General features: G+C 32.3%; 1 protein-coding gene across 9 annotated transcripts in view; it reads right to left on the reverse strand.

Annotated features, from left to right (window-relative positions):
• LOC132940339 (potassium voltage-gated channel protein eag) overlaps positions 1 to 27866 on the reverse strand; it is a 221152-nt gene that overhangs the window by 19764 nt on the left and 173522 nt on the right. For 2 of the 9 annotated variants that reach the window (XM_061007871.1, XM_061007870.1), the window contains exons 8-10: positions 20839 to 20970; positions 10641 to 10765; positions 1970 to 2365 (exon numbers count right to left, since the gene is read on the reverse strand). In XM_061007871.1, the coding sequence (XP_060863854.1) occupies positions 1970 to 2365; positions 10641 to 10765; positions 20839 to 20970 (653 nt within the window). Of the gene's footprint in view, positions 1 to 1969; positions 2366 to 10640; positions 10781 to 20838; positions 20971 to 24473; positions 27703 to 27866 lie in introns of those variants that run through there. The other 7 variants (XM_061007868.1, XM_061007867.1, XM_061007875.1 and 4 more) reach the window with 6 other exon arrangements.

Here is a 27866-nt window from a genome sequence, read left to right on the forward strand (position 1 = left end):
ATTTTACACCATCAGTTTTTAAAATTTCACAGGAAATTGTTCTTTAACTAATTGTCATTATTTAACATCTTCACTTTGAACTTTGGTAATTCTTCGAAATTGTTTATATAAATGCTCAATAAATCTTCATGGTAAATATGCGTCAAAGTAAAAATAATTAAATTAACCCATGAACAATTATTATATTTCATTTGCTTTGCTTTGTTTTATTTTACTCTGTTTCAAGCTTGTGTTTCTTCCAGAGAAATTAATGTTTGTTGAAATATTGTGTGTTGATTGTTGATGTTTATGTTAGGCTAAGGCGTCTTTTTTTGAATAATTCTTTATGGTATTTTCTATATGCTATGTTTGAAATGTGGTTGTAATTTGAATTTTGAATTTTTTGAATTATTTTATCTCTCTCGATGTTAATGGTGTCCCTGATCGATGGAATATTATATTCCACAAGACTATTGAAATAATATACAATTTGATCAGCTTTCACTCGATATTACTCACAATGTCAGTTTACTCATAGTAATAGTTTGTGACAAATAAAACATTTATAAAATAGACGTGTCCATGGACAAAAGTGAGGCTTAGAAATAGTATTGTTATATATTTGTTATGTATTAAATATTTAGTATCTTCTTGAAATAACTCATTACGTTCTTGTTGGCAGTATATTCTTTGGCTATAGATTTCGCGATCTATTTTACCTCTTATATTTATATTTTAATACCTACTTAAATATTATAAATGAAAAATATAATATTATGTTTATATTTTTATAAGGCTATAATCTTCTTAAATTGCCAGTAGATCACTAATCAATTATATTCGATCATGACAATATAACTGTTTTATTTTATGTAACCAATGACAACATTATTTTCGCATTATAAATATACAAACGACATTTTCATTTCTGTTTGCCGAAACCAAATTCATGTGTGGACCCATCTTTAAAATGAGAATTTTTTAAAAACTATTTATAAGTGCATACTGAACACTTACTTTGTGGTAGGAAGGTGTCATAGAAATTTCAATTCTCTAGCCATCATAGTTTTGGTTATGTATACGTTGATTAGTCAGTGACAAAATTATTTTTATTGTATTAATCATAATTACTTGAAAACAGCAACTAGAAACGCCAAACTCAATCTATGTACCCTTCAGACGTTAATGAATATAGATTTCGATGTCCATGAAACTCCTTCAAGTAGTTTCGGAGGACATAACAATAATAAATTGCATAAAACTGAGGAGATCTATGCTTGGCTTCACCCAAATACAGAACTACATTAGATAAATAGTGTTCAACATTCCCTGATAACGCGAGTTAACTCAAATATCAGCCATCATCCAACGAACAGTTAAATACTTGTAATAATTAATTTTGATTTTAGAGTTGTAAACGTGTCTTTTTATTGATAAAAACATATTTCAAATAAGTGCTCAGGCTCACAGCTACGGAAAACTTATCCATAAATTCTTCTCCAGACAACTAATATTGTAATTAGGGCTCTCAAACTATGTCACACACGATGCGTAAATTATTCATAGTAAAATATTTACACAATTAAATATTTTTATGTTAAATAAATTTTTAAATAGCTGTGATATAAATTTATGAAAACACTGAAAATGTTATCAAATAATGCACTAATAATATTATGTACAGATATTATATCGAAAACGCGATCCCTAACAATTTGGTATTATTTGCAAAAAAAATGTACCTATGATTAATATAAATCAACACTTGAAATTATTACTTAATCACATTGACACGTCATGTGTAGATACTATTTTACAAGTTCAATGAACTTATTTCATTGAAAATTATGAGTTTAGATATGATCTGTTTCGTACTGTCCTAATAATAAGTAATGACTATCTGGATAGCTGGTACCCACAATGTTAATGATATTATATAAAACGATAATATAACTCTATTACAGTATATTATGACAAGAAGAAAACTCACCTCTTCGTCGTGGTCGAATGCGTTGAACACGTCGTACGGCAGGCAGGACAGCAGGTCGATGACGAACCACGACCGGAGGTAGTTCATCCGGATCACCTTCGGGTCGGACACGACCTCGCCGCCGGGCCCGACGAACGTGGTGTGGAAGTTGAGCACGATGTCGATGAAGAATATCACGTCGACGATGGAGTCGACCACCAGCAGGGACACGTCCTCGCTGGTCTTGTTCTTGAACGCCACGTTGTACGGCACCATGATGGCCGTGTAGAAGGTCAGGCACAGGATGACCCAGTCCCAGATGGCCTTGAACGCGCAGTAGTGCAGCAGGATGTGCGGCGGCGTCTTCGGCGCCTCTTGCCTGTACTGGGGCATTACGTCCGCGTTCAGGCTCATCATCTGCACAAGACCAAAGTATACACACACGCACGCACAGACACACCGCCGGCTCCGTTTAGGGGGGCCGCCGTGTGTCTGGGAGGAGATGACCGCCGTTTTTGCCTTTTTTTTTTTTTTTTACCTACCGCAGCGCTGACCCACGGAAAAAGGTCGATAAGTTTCCATTTCCGAGAACTATTATGATATCGGTATTTGAAAAATAATCAAATATAACAATTATTATTATTATTACTCATTGAATATTCGTATTTTGTTTATTAGCGATTGGATCATAGTTGATCGTAGAAGTTGTCGAGGCATATAATTATTGTATTATACGATCATAGATTATATTATTATTATGTTTATGATATTATGTAAACTCAATTACCTACTGTTTGTGTATGGAAAGTAATTTATAAAAAGAAAATTAGAATTTAGTGTATGCAAAAATGTATCCTGTATTTGAAAACACTAATATTTTTCATACTTATTAAAAATTATTTCAATAATCAATAATCGTAACGGACAAAAAGAGTGAAATTTCACAACCGCGTGTTACACTATGTTTCGTCAGCAGACCTACAGCAGCATCTGGGGCACAGTTGTTTTTGATACTTCTAAAACCTAATTTATCCATTCACCAGATCACCATATAACATTGTATAATGCTTACGAGGAAAACAGATAAACACTATTAAGAACTGTTAATCATTTGTAATAACATTATGGACGTTTAGAGGTATGAACAATTTTAAGATACACTTGGACGACTTCTTAATATTATATACTGCAGGTAAAGTTAAAAATAAGAATCTGTTCCCACTCGCACGGTTTCCGTCACACGTATTACACCCCTCGTTTTGACGAATTGAAAAGTTTATTCACAAAATATAATTATGGTACCAAAGCACACATAGAGACCCTCCGGCAATTATACAGACGAGGCGTAATAATTATCTTTATTGTAAGAACGAGATCCAAAACAATGTACAAGATAAATACGTAACAACACTATACGACAAAACTGTGAATTGCGAACTAGTTAGTTTCGATTGATTTTCATACACAAACACGTAACGAATTTTTTTTTTTTTTGACTTGCCTCGTTAGGGTTTTATCTTTTTGTTAATCAGCTCCTCGCTATGATTCGTGACGTTGGCGTAATTTTCTCAGGCCACGGTGCTACAATATATTAGTTTTCGACGCATCGTTCCACGACGTGGACTTTCAAAAAGGTTACGATCTTCAAAGGTATTCCGTGATGGTCACGTTTTGGTAATAAAAAAAAAATGTCTCGTATATTGTGTTTAAGGAACGTGCTCCGGTGGAAAGGAGGAGGAGAAGGACCGAATCGAACACTGTATGGACAATAACGACCAATACAGTTCGATTAGCGAGGACGATATATATATATTATTATAGCTTTTATGCGCGCAAAAGGATTTTACTGAATCAAGTCGTATATAATAATATCGTCACGAGAAGAAATACCGAATTGATATCGAAACGTCCAATTCAGCACAAAATGAAACGCCAGCAGTATATAATAGTTTATACGAATTTACGTTTATTGCGATAAATATATTAAACGATTTTGTTTTTTCTTCGAATTCACGAACACGACGGTAGATTAATATATACTCGGGTATCTAGGTCGTGTGATAATGTTTTTTTTTTTTTTAATGACCATCGATCAACTTAATTACTTTGAATGTTGGTATAATGGTCTTTTATCTTCAATATATTTAGGACTCAGATATTAATTATTATTTTCATGAACAATTCGATGGTCGAACCATCGATATTGGTAAATACAAACCTTTAAAATTTAGTAAATTCATTGTAGTTAAAATTCAAAGACAATTGTAATTAATACTTATTTAAGTAGGCACTTGTCCTAAAAAATGAATGAATTTGTTTTTTATGTACTTGATTAGATTTCAAATTTTATTTTTTAAATAACATATAAAATATTATATTAAAAGAAAATTTAAAAACAATATCACTTATCTATTATAATAATACGCAATATACCCCAATTACTAATATTATATGAAGACTACGACATTGGAGAATCGTAGTTAATAAGGTACAAAAATTGATGTATCATAGCACCAGGCAAATTTAAGAAAAAAAAAGACTACTTTAAGCCATTAGAATAAATTGCTGCCATATTTTAAACACATAAATATGATGTTATTGTTGGTACAATACTGCGTGCTTAAGACATTTTGTATTTTCATAAGAGTCGTCCGTTAAAAATAGAAAACATGTATGTTTTAGAAATTCTATTTTATAGATTTGTAATGATGAAAAAAAACAATTCGTACGTCGACATAATAGGTACTGTACACACTTCCCGTCCACCAGAACATTTGATATTTCTTTTGTTCCCCTACTTGACAGTGTTTTTTCAATTGAATATAATATTGAAGACGTGAGGGGATGGCAGTAATTTGAATATGTAAATTATTAGACCTATAACAATATTAAAACGGTTTTGAATTCTTGAAAGCACAGGTGGAAAATAACCATTATTTAGTAAATTATTTTAGATAGAGTCCAGATTTTATATTTTTCAACATAATATTCATCGAGTGTATGCAATTTGATGGAAATGAAAAATGGAAACAATTCTTCAACACACAAAGTTCAGAAGAAAAAGATTTTTTACATAATTGAGAATATTTTATATTTTATGGGTTAGGGAGTACCTATTTAGTTTCTTTTGAATACCTTGGAATATTTTTTTTTTGAATTGTGAGAAAAATACTAATTTATTTTTACTTTCAATTATTATTATTAGTTTACATTTTAGAAGAACCTAATATGTATATAATTATTTTAGTTTAATCGTTTATGAATTATATTATTTTTTTAATTGTGATATCTGAAAATATTTTTTGTTAAGTTGGTTACAATTATTGTAATTGTGCTTTCCATAAAATATTGATGATTGTGAGTATAAACAATAATTTTTGTTTAAAAGCACATTTTTATCAATAAAAAAATGTTCAGTATTGAATTTTAAGAATAGTTTTTAGTAGAAAATTAAACTTATAGATAGTAATTTAAGAAGGTTATGAACTTTTTTCCATGGATTCATTAAATCACAGTACACTAGTACAGTACAAAACTTTTAAAAATAATCGATAAAAAATAGGGGACATTTTTGGGAATCTTTATTCAAAATAGGTTTTCGACTTAATCGATTTAGTTTTTGTATTCTATAGTTCAAAAATGAATCTGTTAATCCTTGAAATTTCACAAATTTTCATAATTTAGAAAAGCATTTAACATTTTGTATGTGCTAATTATATATAGTTACTTAAAATATTTTCTATATACTAGTTATACTTTGTTTAAAAAAATAACTTGAAAATGTATTACAAGATACATCGTAAGTTGTTCTAACAACAATTAAAAAATTTTGAAATTTTATATTTTTTTTTTGTACGGTATGTTTTTATTAGCTTCCATCCAAAAACTCAACTTTTATAGTAACACTTTTTTATAAGCATTTTTTACTAACATTTTTATGGAATTCGAAAAAATCACAAAAATATGTAAATTAGTTCTTCATAGAAATTAGCTTGAAACTTTTCGCCGACTGACCGTCTCTGATCAGAAAAGGTTTTTCGTATGAAATGATTTATCATTAAAATGTAACACATCCATTACAGTGACCTATTCAACAACGAAGTTACAAGACATCTTATATACAGCAGAGCGACTTCCCGTTTTTTTTTTTTTTTTAATTTGCATTTTTTGATGTTTATTGATTATTTTTACATATTTTTCTCATTTATTAGAGACACGTCTGTAGGGATTTTAGGGCATAATTTTAGCTTCATAATATTTTAACTTAAAAACACGAACCCTAGTTATGATATAATAATATTATTATTATTATACATATTAGGATAACGGAATTTTACACGAAAACACATTAAATCGATATTGTTATAGTAGGTAGGAAGGTATAGTATTATTATAATTTATAATATTCACGTTGTCCGGTAGACGGGTAATGTACGTCATATTTCCTAATTAATAAGCTGCAGCATTTTATACGTTAAAGGATACCGTAATGTGCTAAAGTGGTATTTACTGACAAAACCACATGAAACACGACATTGGTTTGGCACATATAATTTCGTAAACAAGTGCATTATCCGGTCATGATAGAAACTATTATAAATATTTTGAACTCTTACTGTATTTCTAAAACAAATTTAAGTACGTCATAAAATACCATTTTTAGGTTTGTTGTAATTTCAGTTGTAAAAATACATTGAAATATTTGCGTTGGTTATAATATATTGTGACGCCTAAAATTGGCAATTAATTAAAATCCGTTTCAAAAACCAAAAACCTCTCGTGCACAATTATTTCCATCGGATTTGTCAAGCCAGCTCATCAGCTTTTAATCGTTTTGAGTGTCTCGAAGACAGAGATCGTAATATACGCTTTGACACGTCACATGTGCAGCCATCACGCAAGAAAGTGTATTGTCATTTGCCACCGATTAAAAGTATAAACCATTAATTCAACCTGATGGAGATCAGTCTTCTAGATTATACTTCCACACACACACACACGCACACACACACACACAAACAAAGAATGATGTTCATTTTGACACGCACGCTTACAATTTTCCAAAATACCATTTTATCGAGAATTTCTCTCTGTAGCTGGCGAATTGGAAATTAAGCAAACATATTATCGTTAAAGTATTTTATCAAATTAAACTATTTTTTCGTCGGTAAAAAGACAGTAAATTTGTAATGAGTAAAAATCTTTATTAAAAATTAAAATTTGTCTTTCTAAAGTTCTACAGTTTTGTCAATAGTTTAGGGCTAAACATCACATATTTGTTTGATTACTATTGTAGTTCCATTAAGAAACGCAGTCGATTGCGCTACTCCCTCAAAACTATTGAACTCCGTTTTATTAATTACGAGAAATTGTCTTACAGGTAGTTTCAATAATAGTTCCTTCAAAACGTGAGAACGATAAAACAAAACAAATTTAACTTCCTATGTCACGCGTTTAATGTAACTGGAGGTTTGCATGCCATTTCCGACGAGTGTTGTTCCAAGCGATTTTAATATTTAACCTTTGACCTAGGTACCGTTCAAAAAAAATTTAAATTTTTAGATCCATCAGAATTTCTAACCGTAATTATTATTTAGAACCTAATACCTACTTAGTGTGCTGGTTTATAAAAATTGTCTGAAATTTCACGATATTGTCGGAAACAGCACAGGGTGGACCTAACGCGTTTTCATTGTGCAGCATTCCCCTTGATACAATAATATACGGTCAACCTCCCTCCACTACCGTCCGGATATAATACCTAGCCACCTAGGTAGTCGTTTCCGGCGGTCACGGCGTGGTGGTTCAACAATGTACGATAGAGTAATTAATGATCATCCACTGTGAACACCTGTCTGCAAAACACATATACGATACACGCCAAAGAGCAATAATAATGATCATGGCGAGACGTTTATCGAGGTTCGTGCGAAAAAAATAGCCTAATCCACCGTGGCCGTAGAAAAATTCCAAACCTACGGGTACAGAACATCAAGTTGTAGACGTCGATTTTTGTTAATAAATTGCACATCGAGTTGAAGAGGACGTATAATAATTACGTCTCAACGTGGTATATCGGCTGGTGTAGCCGTGTAGATGTACCTACGCACAATGTCTGACCGCCATCATATATTTTATTAATTTAAAAAAAGTGTACTTAAAAAAATATATAGCAAATGAACACGGGAGAATTTAAAATCCGTACAATGTGACATCTTTACTTGTATAGATTAAATGCATAATAAGACGTCGGTTCAAACCACGTTTTAGCTCAGCTGCAGTGGGAGAACTTTTGTTGATTAGTTTTTACAATATTATGAGCTAAAAATTATTCAAGCTTTATTGAAAACAGTGATCAGTAAAAGATAAGTGTTCAATATTTATATAATGCAAATTGACTATAAATTGTTAATATTGGACTTATTTGTATCTCGAAATCATAAAATCTGTAGTAAATATCATATTTAATATATTTTCACTAATGGTTCTTTAATGGATATAATCCAATAGTGATTTTAGATCGATGTTTTGACGATACGTCTCTGACAAATAATTATTCAACGTCTGTGTAGTGATTGGAGGTGGGTGTAAGAAAAATGAAATTAATTGTACGCGGAAATAAAAATTTCGTATAGGAGTGGCCAAGAGACATAAAGCGAGAAAATTTCCAAGACTGTTTTTTGCGTTTCAAACCTAAATAATTATTGATGAAAAAAAAAATTTTGAATCCTCGATGATAGCACACAAAAAATGATATTATTATTATTATGTTTATAACGCTGCTGGGTGTAATTTAACGTGACTTAATAAGGTTTTGTATTATAATTGATACAAGCGAGTAAAAAAAAAGTTATCTTCAGATTTCTAATTAGACGCGTTCATTTTGAATCAAATCTAAAACGCTGATTACAATAATGAACCGTATTTTACAAGGTTAAAAAATGTTTTTCTTGCAAAACGAGATTGAAAAAAAACACGATTTTTAATTTCCTATTTAAGGAGATTTTTGTTTTACCTTGGCAATAATTATCCGTGAATTCTATAGTGTTACGGTTTTTTTTTTCATTTGTTATTTTACCAACGATCAAAATATATAATGTTTATGATTTATGGGGTTTTCATTAAGTTGACAATTATTATTCTTTTTAATCGCGTCCGCACACAAAATGCAAGAGTGCAATATCTTAATAATAATATTATAATATTGTTATTAACTTTTTTAATTTCTTTGTTACAGAAAGCTTATCTTTGTTGGAGTTGACATCGCATTGATATTCAAAACTAAATATAGTACTGTGGTATGCACATAATTTCTTTGTTGCTATTTGATGAACTTTCCGACGAATTTTCTTTGTTAAACATTATTTGACGTATAATATTATGATACGAAACAAAATGTAATATCAAAACCTGTCACATTATTGATAATGTGTATTGTGTTATAGTTATCATTGTTTTTTTTTAAATCGAATAAATGATTTTGTCAAAATAATAATACAGTTTTTTATGAACTATTTGGAATTAACTAGGACAAAACGTAAAAACACAATTCGATATTTGTGACGAAGGTCGTTTTTGACGTATTGTATCTTATTATAATTATTATTCTTATATTTTAATATTCTTTGCATAATAATATAGTCACTGGATAAAATACATATTATAATATATTATAATATATTATTATGTATTTATCATTTCTATTGTAATATATGGGTTGGACACATATTATAAACGTCTAATGTATTCGCGAATTAGAATGATGACAAAAACGTCGGTGGCAGTAACTTACGGGAATTTTTTTAATTGTATGACTATACAAATGTGTACCTACCAGTAGATTATTTTTCTAGAAACGGGTTTCGAAGGGGTTTTGAATAAATTCGAGGGGCATGGATAAAATTTCCATTATAAAGATCTGATAAAAGTAGGTGACTAACAGTGTAAAACTTTTTTATCGATAAATATTTAAAAATAGCTGGGTCGTATTTATTCAATAAGTATGTTTTCAATATTTCGTCTTGAAAATAATTAATTGCTTCACAATAATTTATGCAATCACATTTGTCATTTGTTTTTGTCACACTCTGTGTGAGCCATGTGGTATGTATTATCAATCTTGCACATGTGTGATGGTCCTGACGAAAAGTACCTACGCGCGTCGTAGCAGTCGTCTCCTCCACCGTGCGTTGTGTTTACCCCATCAGCCTTCCCCGTCCATACTCAAACGATAGTTCGTTTGAGTATGGACTGCATTATATATATATATATTAAGTCACTGTTAGTAACAGTGGCATATATACACCAGGGTGTTAAGGGAGAAAATCGAGGAAAGCAGATGCGTATCCAATACGTTTGGAGGTCAAAACAACCCCGTTACATGGTCTCCCACCGATTTAAATATAAATATCAGGGACTGGTACCTTTTGGTTTTTTTTTCAGTTTCAATACTAATAATTAATTTCATTAAAAAGTTCTAGTCGTGGTTCTAGATTCCCAAATACAAATTAAAAGATAAAACTGGCTGGGTTCCGGTTATATTAAAATATTTCATTTCGGTTCTAGTTGTCAAATTATTATGGACTTGAATTAAAAATACATCGACGTACGACAACGACAATGATGATAACATACAAACATATTTATTGAGATAATAAAGATTACACAGACGGTTAAATGCCGTAGTACTCACGTGCGCTAAATGGGACTGGACATGCCTGGTAGAGTCCTTGATGGAAACGGGATGCGACGAGAACTGCGACACCAGCGTCTTGCTCCTGGTCACGGACCGGGCCAGCTTGGCGAACTTGCTTAGGCCTGCTAACAGATCTCCTGGTGTTGGGCAAGGCAATGGAAAAACGAAAACAAACGGAAAAAAACACACTCAACATGCACATAGACAATGTAAATAAAATATAAACGAAGGAAAAACGTAAACAAAAAAACCATAAGCAAGACATCAAATAACACATAATACCAATCGTAATAATAATGATATGACATGACATGGGTAGAACAATTTTAATGATTATATAAAGTAACGAAACAGTTTTATAGTAATATAGTAATGATAATAATCATATCAGAAGTTGTATTGGGTTATAATTGATTTCAAAACACTGAATCCTCAAGTCTTTGTTCTACGATTTATCATATTATAGAGTTTGAAGAGCTGCAATAATACTTGCGTCCACAAAAAAGATAACTTGAACAGATAGTATACGTTCAATTAATTACAAAATTACAATAATAATGTACATTGCAAAATATATTTTATAATATTATATTATAAGTATGGTATGCGTATAATATCGATTGTATATAATCGAGTATTATGGACGTAATTGTTTATTTTGAATTTTTACTTGCAGTAGTACCTAAAACATATTTTTATTATAATATTTAATTATAATTATGATTATTATTTATTGAAATTATTGTGATATTTAAGTTTAGTCAATAATTAATATAATTACAACATTTACAATTTTTAAATTTGAACTGAACTAAGAAATTGAATTGTTTTATTATGCAGATACTATGTATTAAAAACTAAAAAGGAAAATAATTCTGCTTGTAAAATTATTATATCAATAACTGTCGATAGATACCCTGGACGCTGGGACGCAAATATTAACTATAAGTTGAAACTTTTTTATTCGAACGCAGTTCCTCCACTAATTATTATACAATTATAGTAAGCATTCAAGTAGTATATACACTGGTACAAAAGTACCTATTATATGTATAAGAATTTCTGCTTCGATTATAAAACCGTTATCGTTTTCGCAACTGCACGAGAATTCCTGTGGACGGTGATCCTATACAAATTGTCAATTTAACGTGATGATAAACATTGCACGATAATGGTCTGAAAATGTATTATCTTGAATCGAAAATATTATGTCTTTCTCAAATCGACTTTAATTAATTGCAGGTACGTTATTCAATTTTAACTTCGAGAATTGGTATACCAAATCTATAGATATATAATATAGATCAATCGAATCGAATAATCGATTCAACCCGTTTCTAACACCGACAGAATGACATTAGACGGGATAATAGAATAAATATTATTATATTATTGTATGATCAGACGATGTCGATGTTTATGATGTGCACAGTATATTATTAAGGATATTATACCCAAACAGTATAAAGTAGTAATCTTACTGCCTATATGGAAAACAAAACAATTTCGATATTATGATATGTGTGTAAATTATGTATTCGGTTTTCGTTTCGTTTCGTTTGTACACGGACAATCGCTGTAAATCGCCCGAAATGGATTTTCGACCGGAAAACGCCTTCCACGCTACTGTTTATTTTGACATGACGTCTAACATTTTAACGCCGTTTTGGAATCGATATTCCGGTTTTATATATAATATATATATATATATAACACGTCATGTTTTTTTTTTTAATTTGGTTTTTCAATCGATTTGCATCCGACCAAAAACGAACATTTCAAAACGCCCCGACACCTGTCCCGAAACGACTATATAGTTGGGCCACTGGAATAATAATAATATTCACGTATCGATTTTACACCACTGCGGGAGATTACAATAGAAGATTTAATGGCAACGGTGGTGTTTTAGAATTTATTCGTTGATATAGAAACAGACGCGATTTCAACCGAGTTTTGAAACGTTGGACTGACAAAATAATATGTCACCGCCTTTACTGACTACAGGGTAACCAAACATAATAATAATATTATGCAAAATAGTTGTGGGTTTTTCGTACCCCGCCGTGTCCCTCTTTCTACTCGATAGAGGACGATAAACGCATGCCGTGGCGAGTTAACTTCCAGAATTTAGTCTTTGTTAGTCGTAGAACGTTAGAATGTACTGACCGGCCACTATCGAATTTAAAGACAAGAAAATCGTCATAAATGGTGTGCTCTCGTAATCGGTTTTTTTTCGGTACTTTTCCGAATTCAACGCGAGTAATGAGCTTACTGAAATCGTAAAAAAAAATTACTTTCGAATGACTGCACGAGACGGTCTATATTATGTCCTTACTTTTAAATTCGTTCGACAGTAGTTGTATAGTACATTTGTACAGGTCGATTCTCGTTAATATCAAAAGAAACGCGCGGGCGTTTCAAGTAAACTTGTCATCTCTAAACGTGCCGTATTGTAATATTATTGTCGAACAATTGGACGGACACGGACGCATCGTAGCGAAATGGTTTTCATTTACGTAGACAAGTTACGTTTATCATCGACGATGGGTATCGGGCGTACGTGAGTTTACGATACTCCGGGTGGGTCGTATCGAATCATATTATAAGTTCTGACACACACGTACGCGCACCCACATGTGTGTAGTTGCTGTGAGGGCTCGAATATTATATTGTCGACGAAAAGTGTTTTCGCGGACCGACGTCGTCGCCGGTTTTCCGCTCGCCTCGCACGCAGTCTGAGTTACGACGATGTATCATCGAGTTTATATATAAACAGTTATAATATATACGTGCGCACAATAACCACACCCACATTATGGGGGCTAAACGACACAGAAACTGTCCAATCAGCGCGTATTTCAGTATAATAAATACCGACTATACGTGCTAAACGTATACGGTGGCCGCGGTGGGTAACGACAAAGTTCGCAGCTGTATTTACAAGGTGCAGTCTCCGGGTTTTCCGTACAAACTTTGAAAATAATTTCGCCGAAGCGAGCGGAATCGTAAAACTTGCGACGCCGCGTGAATTTTGTCCCCTAAAAAAAAAACGATAGCTAGTTTTGGTGCGTCACACTAATTTTGAGACGTTTCACGTGACGTCACGCTCTCATTGCGTCGTTATACGCATTGTCAATTTAATTATGAGGACTTGCCTGCCGAGATAATTAGAGCTACCATGATAACGGTGGCCCATAATCAATTATAGCCGTCACAAACAAGACATGGAATTTGTAAGGAGTACACATAATGTTATAATATGTAATTAGGTTATGTTATTGTAACAATACAAGTCGAAATAATTGTCAACATTGAAAAAAGTGATTGATCTGACAAAACATTGATACGTGATTCACGAAGTACCTATCTGCTATTATGATAGTGATGCTATTGATGTTCCTGTCAAAATGTCGATAACTGCGATATAAATGAAATGACTTTTTAGTTTATATTCGGTTTGGAAATAATGAGGTGGGTAATACTATATAATTATTATTCCAGATTTAAAATATTTTCATTGATTGCGGATTAGAAAGTCAACTAGTCTAAGTACCTAGTTTGGAACTTACGAATAGCTTTTTTAAATTTATTTGTCAAAAGAATTTGTTTAACACGTTTGTATTCTGGAAGTAAAATTTTGAGAAACGTATGTCCAAATTTATTTCAAAGTTGTAACTAATATCTAAACATGATACGTCGATAGGAATTAAAACCGGTCTTAAAAATCCCTATCTAGCAAGACCCATCAGTATGCGTTGGAATGAAAACAATTATTTTTAGCATGAAAAAAGTCAGTTATCCCCTGAAAAAAATTCTATTGAACTTATCTTACAGAGGTATACTAAAATTATAAAAAAAATTGGATGAATAATATAAAATGTAAATGATTGCAAAACTCAAAATACGAATTACGATTCCACTCGCACTTTCACGAGGTCATTATCTAGTTCATACGAAATACCTGAGCACACCCTGTAAAATAATAAGTGCACGTGCCACCGTTTTGAGTAGTTTCAACTGACTGCGTACGGAATAAATGCTGAAAGAGAAAACTACGGATATTGATAATAATTTTAAATAAAAGAGAAAAAACGATTCTGACATCACTGCAATATTATAATTATATATTAGGTATGTATATTACAGTTATTATTGTTGTTGCACACTCCAAGCTTATATTTTTTATTTTTTTTAATCGACCTTAAGCCCGGCAACTAAGGCCATTAGCTATTTTTGTTTTGTTGGTTTTTATGTCGGTAGGGGGAGGAAGAACACGTGTGTATTAGTTTTGGCACAATTTTTGATTTGGGCACACGTAGGTATCTGCCAAGCCCGGGCGGGGGATGGCGGCACTTGTTCTCCAGACACCGTGACTTGTCCGAAGAAAAATGCCACCTATGACCGAGGATCGAACCCGGGTCGGCTGCGTCGCCTTAGTCCGCTCGGCCACTTCGTCCCCCTGTTTATATTTATTTCGTATCCAGTTAATAAAATAATCACATTATCAATTAATATTTTATAATTTTTATTTTTAATTAAACGACATTTCATTTCTCATTGAAATCACAATAATTATGTTCACTCGAATGTGATATAAATAAATTAGAGTACCGCTTAGATAAACGTGTTATATTATATTATTCATGAAAAGTATAATATGAAATAAACTAATAAAAAAAATTAATGTAAGACCATTTCAATTTTTTAATAGTACACGACGTTATCGTAGGTTGAAAAATGAAATAAGCAAATATCAATCACGTATCGTTAAAATAATATCCTCAAATTTATTTTTTACTATGTAATTTAATATTCTTTTACCACACGGCTTTTCAGTGATTACGATTTACCTACGCATAGATATATTTTCACGAGAAATTGATTTCTCAATAATTTTTCTGATGTTTTCAATTGTGAAACTTCACTTCAAAAGTATAATATAAAAGTTTATGATTTAGTTGCATATTGCTTAAAATCGATAATCACGGGATATTTGATTGAAACGTACACAACGTATGTGGGTTTCACGGAATACAAAATATGTTAAATTATTATTGAAACTGTCGACCGAATATTATGTGACGCGGGTAGAATCGAATGAAAATAGCGATGACGAAAAATGACAAAGAATTATTGTCGTCAAAAGTTGTAGTAAACGCTAATAATTCAAATAGATCCGAATACTCGTACAAAATTTACCACGTACAACTAGATACGTTGGTATATCTATTATATCTGCCCGTGGCGAAAACATCGTAACGGTTTTTCGGGGTAAAAAAAAATATCTAAAAGACGTGTGCAGATTTTAAAAAATTTCATATTACACTGTCGTCGCGCTGGTGTTACATTATATCATTATTTTTGTTTTATAATTGTCCACCTCGGCGGCGTTTGCACGAATAGTATTATGGGCGGCTATAATATTATTATTATAAAATATGACGAACGTTCGCGAGGCGTTCACGCCAAAAATCCACCCGTACGAACACAGCAGCCTTAGGCCCGCCCGAAAGCGTAACCCGCTGCACCGAACATAATGTTTTTGTCGTCGTCGTAAATCCATTTGAACGCGAGACACGACCACAGGGTTCGTGTGCACACCCTAAACTCGAAAACGTCGTAAAACAAAACATGCATTGTTTTTTAGTCGGCCCTGCCGTTCATTTTTTTTTTTTTTGTCGTCCTCCCCGCGGCGGCGTTATATTAGAGACCCGTCACACGGATGCACGCACGTTTGTCCGGTGGTTCAAACGGTACCTACCTAGTCGAGCGTGAGGGTGGCTTAAAAATATTTCGCGCTTTCGAATTAAAAACGACCGTGTACGTAAGTACCCCAAAGGAGACAATAAACGCAGAAACCCGAAAACGAACCGAAAAAAAAATTACGCGTTCGTTTGTGCAGGTATAATAGCAACTGCTAGTGACGGAGAGAGAGAGAGAGAGAGAGAGAGAGATCTAAACGACCCGAGCTGGTAGGGGGTGGGGGGTGCAATGGATCCGGCAGAGTGTCAAGAACACGAAACACGCGGGAAGGGTCGTGGACTCTGCCACTATATATTTACAACGAACCGCCGTGACAACGACGACATTAATGACATTGTAATATTATTATTATATTGTTATAATAGCGTGTGTGCGAAGGGATCATGACATGCGTTTTACACGTGACTGCGGAAAAGGGGATGACCGTGAAATAAAAACCGCGTGCATCCTAATCCCTAATCTGGAGAAAATATGGTCACGGTGCGTAATAATCATATAATTGTCACGTTTGCCCTCGAATACGAGCGTCACTCCGGAGGGGATAAATCTAGACATAATTTTAGAGGGTGTCGGGCTCGGGATTTCGGTCGGTTGATGATGACGAAACGACGAGAATACGTTATGGACGGCGTGTGTGGAGGTAAGAGTGGGCATTTTTGGTGATTTATATCAATTTTTACGCTATCTCGAAGAAAAGCAACTTTATGTGTAGTTTTCGTTACTTATTAAAATATTTGTTTTTTATATACTTTTTTATCTGTGATATATTAAAAATACATTACAGCCAATGAGGAAATCAGTCATCTTTTTTTCGTTACCAAAATATTAGTGGTGTTGGTCATATAAAAAAATTCATACCCACCTGTGCAACAACAACAACAACAACAATATTATATTATATTATTATAACGTACCTATACAATAAATTATTCGATAGTCATTCGTGTTGAGAAGGACAGAGATTTTTGCGAGGGTGGAAATAAAAATGATATTATTACGGAACAATCCATACAAATTGGCCAGCAAAGATACTATCACGTCCCCTGTATAATTAATAAGTGTGTATCGCTCAAGACCTAGGGCACTCGACATTTTAAATGTGAACCTTTTCTCTAGTAAAAAAAAAAAAATGCTATCAACATATTATAACATTATACAACACGCATAATATTAAATAAACAGCACAATTTCCCTATCCTAATGAATAATTTAGTTTTAACTTATTCTCAAGTTCCAGCTAATCTGTTGCTAACCACTTACTAATCATATTTACTGAACATAATTAACTTAAAGATTATAAGATTTACTAAATTAAAATTATGGACATAGGTATTTACCAAACCATAAAGTATTTACATCTAATCGATAATAATATTGGGTTTTAGCTGCTGGTAAACAATTTTTCTCGAGAAAAAGCGAAGGAATTTTAAAGTTCATAATATTATAATGAACAATTTATCATTACTTTCGTTTTATAGTAAACCAAGGATTAGAAGGAATTACAAGAAATTAATGAATTATAGGGGACGATTTAAAACACTAGGCATTTTTACCGGTTTTTGTTTTTATTTTTTACTTATTGCAAGAAAAGCTGCGGGACCTTTTAAAAAAGGACTTTTTTTTATTATATAGGACATGTTAGCAGCAAATTATAATTGAAATATCCATATTGTCCGATAAAAGTAATTAGTTAATATGATATAGATTTTTATGTAAATGCATATTATTATTATAATATATTATGGACTAATCACAATTAAAATTAAAAAATATCTCGGCACACTAAAGTAAAAATGAACATACGCCTTATATTTCTAGATTATTGAATAAAAGTTGCGTATCTTATAAACATTACATTATAATATAATTTAAATTTTGCTCAAATAAGTTTGATTAAATTCTTTATAATATTGTCATAAACAGATAATAAAATGATCAGCTGGATAATTTTATACTTTTCTGAATATTTAATACACTTATGACTTATACTAAGTTTATGATTTGCTATTCATGTGATTTCAAATGTTTAATAACAAATTAATAAAAACAGTTAAAAATACCTTACAAATATTATGTATTACATTTTTAAAAACTTTAAACCGTATTTAAATTATTTGTATGAATACGTATAATATGCGTTTCGTACTATGTCGATGTATGTTCTTGAGATATTTTTGAAATTTTGTATGCTTGGATATTTTACAGTATTGTTTGCGTACAAATCTGGGACATATTTTGTAATCATTCTGAATAGAAGAAAATAATATTATAACATAATTAATAGGTAGTTAGTTCTTTAGGGCCCAGGTGCGATAATGTTTCAGTATCTACAATGTATGAAGTATAATATAGTCAGTACAGGCAGGCAGGTAGATAGATAGATAGATAGATAGATAAGTAGGTAGGTAGATAGTTAGATAGGTAGATAGGTAGGTAGGCACGTGAGTACCTATTTACACAGAGAGATAATATGAGTGATAACAGAAAGAAACGGAAAATGTCATCAAATCACTAAAATATTAAGTAAGATGTAACCGAGAATCGTTCTAATCGATGTTTTTTATTTTAATATGTTTAATAAATATTGTGTTGCGTAAGTTGTGTGATAATAACAATATATGATGAAATATACTACACATAGGTTATGGACAAGCTAATAAATAAAAATGTAATTTCTTTCTGTTCCACTCTATATATTATTATGTTCTGATCGCACTATGTGTGTACAACGATACCTACGCATAGACTGTTATACAATTTACGACACATAATATTATATAATATAATATAGGTAATATATTATAATTATTGTCCATGCAACTCAAACACACATAAAACATAATATTATAACAACTTGCACAAATCAATAATTGTAATAGTATCGTCGTACTGAATAATATAAATCCATCGAAAACGGTCAAATATATAATAATACGTTATAATCATTACTCTACGACATACGTAACACACACTGTAGTTGTATTATGTACAGGTATGTATGATAACAACAATGACAACAATGCCAGTAACATAATAAGGATAAATAAAACAATAAAAAATTTTAAAAAAAGGTAATGCAGTAGTAGTTGCAGTAGATGCCCGTTTGGTTCGTTGAAGTCAAACTTTCCGTTTTTGACTAAAACGAACCACACGACTGGGTCGTAATAATGGGCCTGGGTGGGTGATGAGAGAAATACTATATACGTCAAGTCATATAATATTATTATGCAATGTGTTGTGTCTGTAGTACTGATCGGTGTGGGGCGGTCGGATAGGCGCCTCAGAGGCCTGAGATACACCCTGCAGGTGTACCTTACCTTTTCGATAAACCGTCCCGGTGGAAGTTCAGTGGGCGATAACAATATCGCCCGCGGAAACGAACAGTAAGCGAATAATTAAGAACAAAGTGTGCTGTTATAGGTGGGAAGATGTGTGTACTGTGTACCTAGGCAAAATTTTACACAAGCGAGCGACTCGTCCGCGCCGGCCGGCTGCGATTATTATGGCCAGACAGCATTTTGAAATGATAACATTATAATTATATTATAATCACGAATAATATTATTATAATGTTATGATAATATTTTTAGTCAAACATTAATTGCTGTCTGGGGGTGTGGCATAAATAATTGCGCATACATCCAACGCATCGTACGGTTCGACGTGTTATTATCGCGTAAAATAATATCGTCGTTAGACCTCCCCCCCACGCGATACCCGCGATCTATTCTACGGAGTGGGGGGAGGGTGTGTGGCCACGCGTTAATTTGTGCGGAAGAGCGACTGTGTGGGGGGTGGTTGGTGATAGCAGCGAGCGATGAGGGCAATATAATGTTGAATCGAGTCCGGCTCGTAGCGAAACACTTTTCACCTCCCGGGTTGACCCTGAATTCTTCGGTCCCGCACCGTAGTCGTCATTTCGGTTTATGGGTTTTTTTTTTTTTTTTTGATTGATCCTAAGTAAACCCCTCGTGACGACGGTCCAACGCCAACCCCGTCGCAAAGTCAATACAGTCGGTAATTTAATCCCGTCCGTTTAAATTACGGGCGAACGGTTGCACGCGTATGCCCATCGATTGTCTGTGCCGACCGACATTTCCCTATACTATGTACACCCCTTGATACGTTTTCACACGTGCGCGCGCGCTCCCAAGCATATACAAATAGATGCAAACCGTTCGTATGTGTTTTCCCGACCGCGCGCGTTCGTTCCGCTCGTTTGGTCGTCGAGTGTTTAGTGGTAAACGTGGTGTGATATCGTATAAATGACATAATATTATAATTATTATGATATAAGTGTACGCGTGTATGCGTGTCTGTGTGTATGCGTGTCTGTGTGTCTGTGTGTCTGTGTGTATGCGTGTCTGTGTGTGTGTGTGTGTGTGTGTCGTTATGGCGATCGGACACAAAATTATTTTTTGAAACTTACCGCCTTTGGAGTCTTCCGACTCGATGGGTTGTTTCAGTGCCGTGATGTCCCTGAACGTGAGCAGGAACAACACGACGAGATCCCTCTCGTTCTTGATCGGAGCTATTTGCATCAGCAGCCATAACGGTGTCTCTAACAAATATCATTTAAAAACGGTTATATGTGGGGTCGCAGTCGGGACGTGGTTTTCGTGACGTTCGGCGCGACCAAAAGCGTGTTCGCCGTCTCCTCCCGCTGCGACAATGTTATTATCATAGCATAATATAATAACATAGTGCATAGGTATTATATTATTATAATGTCATCGAATCGTCGTCATTCGCTGAGATATTATTATATTGTCTTGTATGATATTATTATTATTATGCGATCAGCGTGATTACGGTATCGGTAAAAACCCCGTCGGAATGACGAACAATACGCTTTTGGCCGCATCGACGTGTTTTTCTTTTCTTTATACAACAATATGTGTTTTTGATATTGTAACAAGTATTTTCAACAGGAAAAAACTACCGAAAAAATGTCGGATACGGCGTATCCGACCGACGTACATATAATATATAAGTGTCTACTTGTTGGCAAAGTTAATAATTATTATAATATTGTTTATTTCAACTTATATCTAATTATACCCAGCCTTAATTAGGCCGTCTGAAGGCTGTTTCATATAATATAACGGCCAATCGTTACGCGTTTAATAATATTTATAACAATATAACAACATTACACACGACGTGTCCGAAAAACCTCCACGAATTTGTCATATTTTCATCGATATCGTAAAAGCGTATAGGTGATATCCGTCGTGATCTATGATCGTAGTTTGGTTTTAGCTTTTCAGCGTCGTCGTCGTCGTATTATTATTATAAATAAGATGACATCGCGTCAGCTGGTGAAACGTGTACGCGAGGAAAACGATCGAATAACCGTTTTCGCATTTCGACTGCAGGGACGGGTATAGTTTTCCAGTCACCACCTCTCTGACAAATTCGTGAGGATTTTTCAAACGACTCTCACGTAATGATAATTATACATACGTAGAAGCGTTTCTAATATAATATATTATGTTACTCCATACACTTGTACTTGTATATATATATAACTGTCGTGGTGTAAGAAGCGGTTTAAAAGCTCTATAAAGTAAGTATTCTGTTTCGTACACAATATGTAATAATAATAATAATAATTAAAATGGAATAACTACGCGGTCTTCACGTGAGAAATAATCCACTCACCAAGCGATAATTTATAACGGTGGTGGTTTTTAATCAAGAACAATGATAATAATAATAATAATAATAATAATAACAATAACGATTATAATATCGAAATAATAAGAGATACCGTCAAGCTATTATTATATATTATAATATTATTATTGTCGTTATTCGTGCGTCCAGCCATTGGCGGCGGCGCACGCATTCAAATACAAGCGGTTGATTATTGTCAAGTTTTCTAAAAATATAGGTAGGTAACGAACAAAAAAAAAAAATTGGAATGATAATAATAAAAATAATAAAAATATGCAATGTACACTTTAATATATACAAAGTAATTTAACAAACATGCTCATCCCATTTTATCCTTTATTAATGCATATCTTTAATTTCTGATTTTTGGAATAAATAATTATGCTTAAAGACCATATTTTTAAATTGTTTTTATTTTTATTCCATTTATGAAGTATCTGTGGTAAAGTTAAAACATTTTTTTTTAAAGTAAATAACCCTTTTTTACTGACAGTAAATTGTTAATTGCATGATTTTTTTGAAAATGTTGACGCTTCTTAATCGAAATTCGGACGAGTAGTTTCTGAATTACTAAACTTTATGTACCTGCTATAAGATAACAGTCCTTAATAATGGTTGTCCATAAAATATAAGATATATTATGTAATATAATATGGTCGTACTTTTCATACTTTGACAATTTTTACAAGTTTTGTAATTAAGTAGGTACCTACTATAGTTCTAAGATCCTCTTGGTCCCCATGACATCCCATATCTCCTGACCAGATTACCATGGTCTATCATATAAACACAAGGTTTAATAATTCAAAAACATATATTTCGATTAGCATTTTATACACATCGACGTTTTCAAAAAAATAAATAATTCATCTCCTCAATACTTTTCAATAAAAAGGGTGATTATAATTTAAAAAACCATGTATCGCCACAGATCACTTTTTAAATAGAATGAAATATGTAAGTATATTTGAAAATATGACTAAAATCTAAAAAACTAAAAAATTCATAAAATCAGTATTTTAATAATTTGATTGTTAAAAGGGAAAATGGGGTAGACATACCTGGTGAATTGCTCTGTATATATATTATATATAAATATATAATAATGGTTTAAATATCCACCTAATCAAAATAACAATAATAACAATAATAATAATAATAATATATGATCTTAGACCCTAGGCTACTATAGCTTTTTGAACGTATATATATACGGACCTACGTATAATAGTTATATAATATACATGTATATGTACAATTGCGTTGTTCGACCGCATTGTACGTTGTCATTACATTTGTCGGCGTGCTTGGCTTTACAGGTACGCATGAACGAAAATAATAAAAAACAAAAATAAAAAAACAATAATAATAATGTAATAATATAATGACAATATAATATATATGCCATAATTATAACATCAATTATGTATAGGTATTGCAGTTGTAATATTTTTTACAGAAAATACCAAATTTCCTTACGAGATTCACAGATTAGATATTATTGGATTTAAAAAGGAGTTTTTATAAATACTAGAGAATAATCCACATTTATAGGAACATGTGAAACGCTTAACTTTCTCAGAACACGCATGTGTGGTAAGACTTGTTTTTTAAACATATTGATAGGTATCGTAATTTTCAAGTCAATTTTAACTTATTAAATATATGGCTCTAAAATCAAAACTGACTGAATGAAATTAATTCCAAATTGAATCATAAAATATACGTTTTAAATTTTTTAAATGTTGATGATTGAACGTTTGGCCATAGTCGTTAAGTTAAAGTTACTTTAAAAATATAAGCATAACTGCGCATGGGTGATCTGGGAAAGTAAATAATTTTTAATGATCTTATAAACGTGGACGTATTCCTTTACAGTGTTACTCCATCGTTGTAACAAAAAAGTCCACATTGAATCCAACCTAATCCAGTTGAAAAATTAAGAGTTGACTGAAAAAAATTATCACACTGTATATTATTTTATATTATATTTTAACAATACAAAATAATAAAAGATTGAAAAATATGGAATATATGTATATTATATTGTCATCGTGCATACAATTTTGTTAAAACAATCGGCTACGAGGTGTAGTTCAAAATGGCGTCCGCCTGTGGCTTCTGAGGGTGTTTTTAAATTAAAAGCGAATAAATATTTTATTCTCGCGGGTTTCTATATATATGTACCTATATATATATATATATATATAATGACAAATGGCTAAATTAATTACGCCGGGGACTTATCGCAAATACTGAGCAAGAAAATATTATGTATAGGAATATTGTATATACATTAACAAATAATAATAATAATAAATTAAAATAATAAAAAAAAAAAAAAATTAAATCAAAGAAATGATTAAACCGTTCATTCTACGGTACCTGCTTGGTCTTAAAGCCAACATACCTTCTGGCAGATCTGGGTTGGTACATATTTAAAACAAATAATAACTTCTGTTAATTTTTTAGCAGACACTAGAAAATCGTTGCGTTTCATATTACAATGCAACGACAATGACACAAAAACAATAATATTTAATATTATAATATATTATGATATAAATAGGTACAACACGTAACACACATATAATATAACACATAATATTTGAACGGCGTATATGATATTCGTTTTTATGTTTATAATATTCTATATGTAGGTAACACACGATTATTATTATTTCGTTTCAATGTGCAGGTTAGGTTAGAGCATTATTAATAAATAATAAAAATATTTCTGCAAAAATGGTAGACTGCGGGGAATCCGACGAAAATTCTGCAACCAACCGTATAATATTATAATATTATACGCTCTGTAGCTGCATACCGGTGGCGTATTTGGGATTTTTGAAAAGGCCAACGAGCGGTGAAACGTTATTACTATAATACGTAAATTATACGGACGAAATATGTAATTATTATATTGTAACATAGGTATTGTATAATATTCTTGTATTAAAATAATAGGCGAATTTAAAATACATAACGCGGACGACGCCAACCGCGTTAGGGTATTTCTGGCGGTATCCATCAAACCCATTGATTTAAAGATTTCACGTTTTTTTATTTTTTTTTTAATAAGAGTTTAACACGTATATCGTTATTTGTTATGAAAACTATTTCATGTTATTATTTATTTATTTTTTTATTTTTTTTTGTTTAAACAGCGTTATTGTCTAATTGGATCAAGAGAATGAAAAAGACAAAAGTATCTTATCGTTTTAGACGGTACATCAAACAATAATATTACAAACATTATTTTGTATCTGTGACAATGGAATTTTCGTTGTTAAGTAATAAACAAGTACAAGAGTTGTTTTTAAAAGAAGTTTCTAGTATACATATATATCAACCAAATATTACAATTTAAAAATTACATTTTATTTTATGCTGTGGTGTGAAGGTGACCCAGACACTAATTATTTTTAATGTAAAACGAAAGTGTATGAAAAAATTTCATATTCGAATACTACGGACGCAACTGGTCTGTATTTTTTTTTATAATTGTGAGTGGAGTTTTGCTCTTTACGCGGATGATAATTTACTGTATGATAGTAATACATTAAAATATACGAATACTCGTATTTATCGCCAATTAATAATGGCAATAGTATTACTTAGCGGTCGAGTAGTGATACTCTTCTCAAAGTCGTTTCATCATATTATTATGGTATTCGGTGCTGGCAAAGGTCCCGGGTCGTCGTGAAACGAATAACAAACGAGTGGCGAACACACATAATAATATAATGTATAGTATATTACAATAATATACATAGGTAGATACGCGATATGCAGTGAATATTGATTTGGGGTGCGATGGAAAAAAATCTATACGAAACTACGCAGATGTGTAGACTCTGGGAAACAACCCCAATATTGTAATAATAATACATCATACAGTATTGCTGTGTGTTCGTGTTTGGTAATGTACCTTAATTTTCCAACGCACGGGGTGTTTTGAGACTGGAGAATTACAGCATCGAAATGTAACTAAGGGATAATATTATTGTAACTATAGGACATATTGTGCGATTTTTACACTCCGAATTGCTACGGTGCCAGTGGACTAATGGGTCTTATAATATCATCAACCCTGCCACCGATCCATTCACGAGGGTTGAGGTCCGAGCAGCCACTCTCAGATGTCTCTAAAAACCATTTTGCATACTAATAAAGGTATTATTTTCTATCTTTTTCAAATTGTCGGCAATTTTTTTTTTTAACCTTTGGGTCCATGTGTATGATTTTTATATGATAAATCATGTGAACATATCTGATATTATTACACGCATTGCTTACCAAAGTTCGACAGATCGTGTTCGATCGGGAAAAACGTTTATGAAGTTATTAACTAAAATCTAAAAGTTTTTGCGATGGGTACGTTGAACTCCAATCCAAACGAACTCGGACATAATTTGTCTGAATTAAAAGAACAGTTCAAACTTTTGAAAATTTAATCAGGAATAAAATCCTTTGTGTGTTTTCAATACAAATTTAAAGTATTTAACAAATCTGTGATTACATAATATGAAGCTAAAAATAATTAGAAGGAGAACAAAAATTATGAACTAAAAATATAATAACATTATGTATTGATGCGGTTAAATTTAAAGTTAACACTATACATATTGTGTTCGTCGTTACTGCTCGTCTAAATTCGAATCTGCTGTCATTATCGCTGTAATTTTGAAAATGGTTACGCTTGGAGTTTTCAAGTCATCATTAGGACTTTGGTTATTTTCATCGAATTTTCAAAGCCCAAGGTTCTAGAGGGTTCCTAACCAACCCTTAAGTTAAGTACTACACGTGGCTGGCACACTCAGAATTGATGCACACTAGTTTTGGTGTACGAGGAAAGCCTTACACCGTCGCTTGCGGAAAACGTGTACATACATTAACGTAAACAGTGTGGGCTTTAACAATTATTGTCTGACGGTAGATAAAATACAACGTTTGGAGGCGGAGGCGAAGGAATGGGGGTCGACTAGGCAGTGTAGAGAGGCAAAGGTCCTGGTACGAGAAAGGCACGGCATTTATTTGAAATCCTTTTGCACACGCACGCACGCACACACGCACGCAGTTAGGGTAAGATGTATGGGGGTAGGGGTGCGTCATTTATGTCTATTTGTTTTCTGGAGGACCGTTTGGACGAAATAATTATTACAGCCGAAACTGAAACGCGTGCCTTACTCGTGAATATTTTAATATTTTTACGATTATAACCATTGAAAACTGACTAAATAACAGTACGAACGCGAGCTTGCATTTACATATTATAATAATAATCACAATAATCCGACATAAATATTCAACTCTGCAGCGCAGCGTTGTGCGTAATGTGCATATTATGAATGGTTTTTCGGCAAGTAATATAACCGATTCATTACGTATAATTATTACATAATATTAAAATAATTATCAATTCGGTATTTGTGAAACTATTGATACGATCCGTTTTTTTTAAAACAGAAATAAGAATTTAACATTTATTAAGTATTGTTTATTCGGTGATTTAAGGAAATAATCTTAATTTATAATATTCATAAGTATAAAAAAAAAAAGGAAAATGATAAGTTAGTACTAAAAACGTAATAATTACAATACTGACGAATGTGTCGAGTCTTAAACTTTGGAAAATAAACTTTTCTAAATATTCAAACACATTTATCGATAGCTTTAGAAATTAATTTATAAAGACATACACAACTACATGCATATATATTATATACTTCGATGTGTAGAAATGCAATAGGTTATAACAAATCTAACAATTATTAA

The sequence above is a fragment of the Metopolophium dirhodum genome, chromosome 3 (assembly GCF_019925205.1).
Source record: "Metopolophium dirhodum isolate CAU chromosome 3, ASM1992520v1, whole genome shotgun sequence".
Lineage (NCBI taxonomy): Eukaryota > Metazoa > Arthropoda > Insecta > Hemiptera > Aphididae > Metopolophium > Metopolophium dirhodum.